Here is a 2,212-nt window from a genome sequence, read left to right as displayed (position 1 = left end):
TGGTCTCACATTAACCTAACCCTATATATATATATATATATATATATATATATATATATATATATATATATATATATATATATATATATATATATATATATATATATATATATATTAGTTGGGGCATAAACTCTTTTGGGCCTAACTTGGACCCGCCTAATCCATTCTATAAATACACCCACATCCGAACTCATGAAGAATACTTCAAATCATACAGATCGTCTCGTTGCTTTCTCTCTGAGTGAACAAAACAAAAAGTATGCATTACCAAACCGAATCATGGGGTACCTACTTGCCAACGACAACAACAGCAAGCTTCAACGACGGCCCATTACACCGTATAGAGCAACTCGCCGGCGAGAATGCCGTCGTGATATTCAGCCTGAGCGGCTGCTGCATGTGTCATGCCATCAAGAGGCTGTTCTGCGGCATGGGAGTTAACCCAACAGTCTACGAGCTCGACCAAGAACCTCTGGGGAACGACATGGAGAAGGCACTGATGATGCTGCTGGGGACTTCTTCGCCGGTGCCGGTGGTGTTCGTCGGCGGAAAGCTGGTGGGTGCCATGGACAGAGTCATGGCTTCCCATATCAATGGCACCCTTGTGCCTCTTTTGAAGGAGGCGGGTGCTCTTTGGCTCTAAGTTTTTCATACGTATATGCTTTTCGTTCTTTGTTTTGGTAAGAGAAAGAAAGCAATGGGTGTTAGTTAATTAGGTAAGTAGGTTTATATGGTTTTTAGGAAGAAAATATGAGAAGAGGAAGAGGAAGAGGAAGAGGAGAATTTTGGTGGGTAGGTTCAAGCTTGGTGTTTTTTTTACTAATCCGAGAAATGTAATTCGCTCCCTCCTCTACATATCAAATTACAAATGACTTTTCTTACTTTTATTTTGCAAGTTTGAAGAATATTATATAATTTCTGTAAGGAAACAAGCCAAAATCGTATCAAATAGAAGCCAAACTGGTATACTTGGTTATGAATATAGCAAAAATCCAGTTCTTCTTGGTCGTGTTAAATCGATTTTTTTTTCCTTTTTTTTTTCTTTTTGTTTTTTGTTTTGTTTTTGTTTTTGTTTTTTTTTTTTTTAAATGAAAAGGGCACCTTTAAGTAAGGAAGTAGACTAAAAGATTAACATAAAGTTCAAGTACGGTTCATGGTCTTGTGTTGGGACCAAACTAGCCGGTCCTAGGTTTTTCATATTTTTTATTTTTCTTTTTCTTTTTTGGAACGGCCAATATTTCGAATTACTCATTTAATGTTTTTGAAAGATTTTATTATACTATTAGATAAGCAAAAGAATCATTAATGAATTGAATTCATGATAAGAAGTGCTATTTGGATTTTTATTGTTGTTTTGCGTTCTTGATGTTTTTTTAATGGCTAACTCCCGCATCTTAACATTTAAAGAAGAAACTTTTTACGTCAGCTCCTAATTTGGCTGGGCCACTAGCCATTTATTAAATAAAAAGTCTTGGAATGTTCAAAAAATCTAATTATTTAATAAACGTATACAATATGATAAAAAAAAACATGTCGCCACAAAAGAAGATACCTATTGTGAAATAGTAGTTAGTTAAAAAAAGTGTTTTTATTCTACTATTTGAAACAATAGCATATTGAATGTGATAACAATTAGATATTTAACAACAAAATTACTTTATCATAACAATTGTATATTTAAGAATATAATTTGTTTATCCAAGAATTAAATTTGGTTAATATGACTTCAAAGTCACTTTTATAAGATAATCAAATACAAAATGCACATTTAATCACATTCTCACCCTAGCATATATTATATTTTTTATTTTTTATTTTTTTAGAACAACTTCATATAATTAATGGAATTGATTGGATTTTTTTTAGTCAATTGACCCCAACTAAAAGCATCATCATCACGTTCCTAGTATAAACGAATTAAAAGATAATTTTCTAATAGGACGAAAGAGCTTGTATTTCTGTAGTTTTTTTTCCCATCAAACATGAAATGATTTCGAAAACACCATAGTGTTCGATTCGTGGAAAAACCTCATAAGGATTGCACCGTACGTATATATGATATAATATGTTATAATAGGACCTCTATACTATACATCAATGTATAAATGAAATATAAATCTAATTTAACACACCCTTTCAGTTTGAGCAAGTGGTTTATAAATGTTTAAACTGTGTCGAAAGTCTAAAAAAATAACTAAGTGTGTTGTCATTT

At 32.3% G+C, this 2,212-nt stretch overlaps 1 protein-coding gene across 1 annotated transcript; it reads left to right on the top strand.

Moving 5' to 3' along the window:
- Positions 1-218: 218 nt before the first annotated feature.
- On the top strand, positions 219-887 carry ROXY1 (Thioredoxin superfamily protein). The gene has a single exon (XM_079081941.1). The coding sequence runs from the start codon at positions 260-262 to the stop codon at positions 641-643; it is 384 nt and encodes a 127-aa protein (XP_078938067.1). The 5' UTR covers positions 219-259; the 3' UTR covers positions 644-887.
- Positions 888-2,212: the final 1,325 nt, after the last annotated feature.

The sequence above is a fragment of the Lactuca virosa genome, chromosome 3 (assembly GCF_052849685.1).
Source record: "Lactuca virosa cultivar CGN04683 chromosome 3, Lactuca_virosa_CGN04683_v6, whole genome shotgun sequence".
Taxonomy (NCBI): domain Eukaryota; kingdom Viridiplantae; phylum Streptophyta; class Magnoliopsida; order Asterales; family Asteraceae; genus Lactuca; species Lactuca virosa.
Note: the sequence above shows the minus strand (reverse complement) of the source record. Positions and strands in the feature narration are given on the sequence as shown.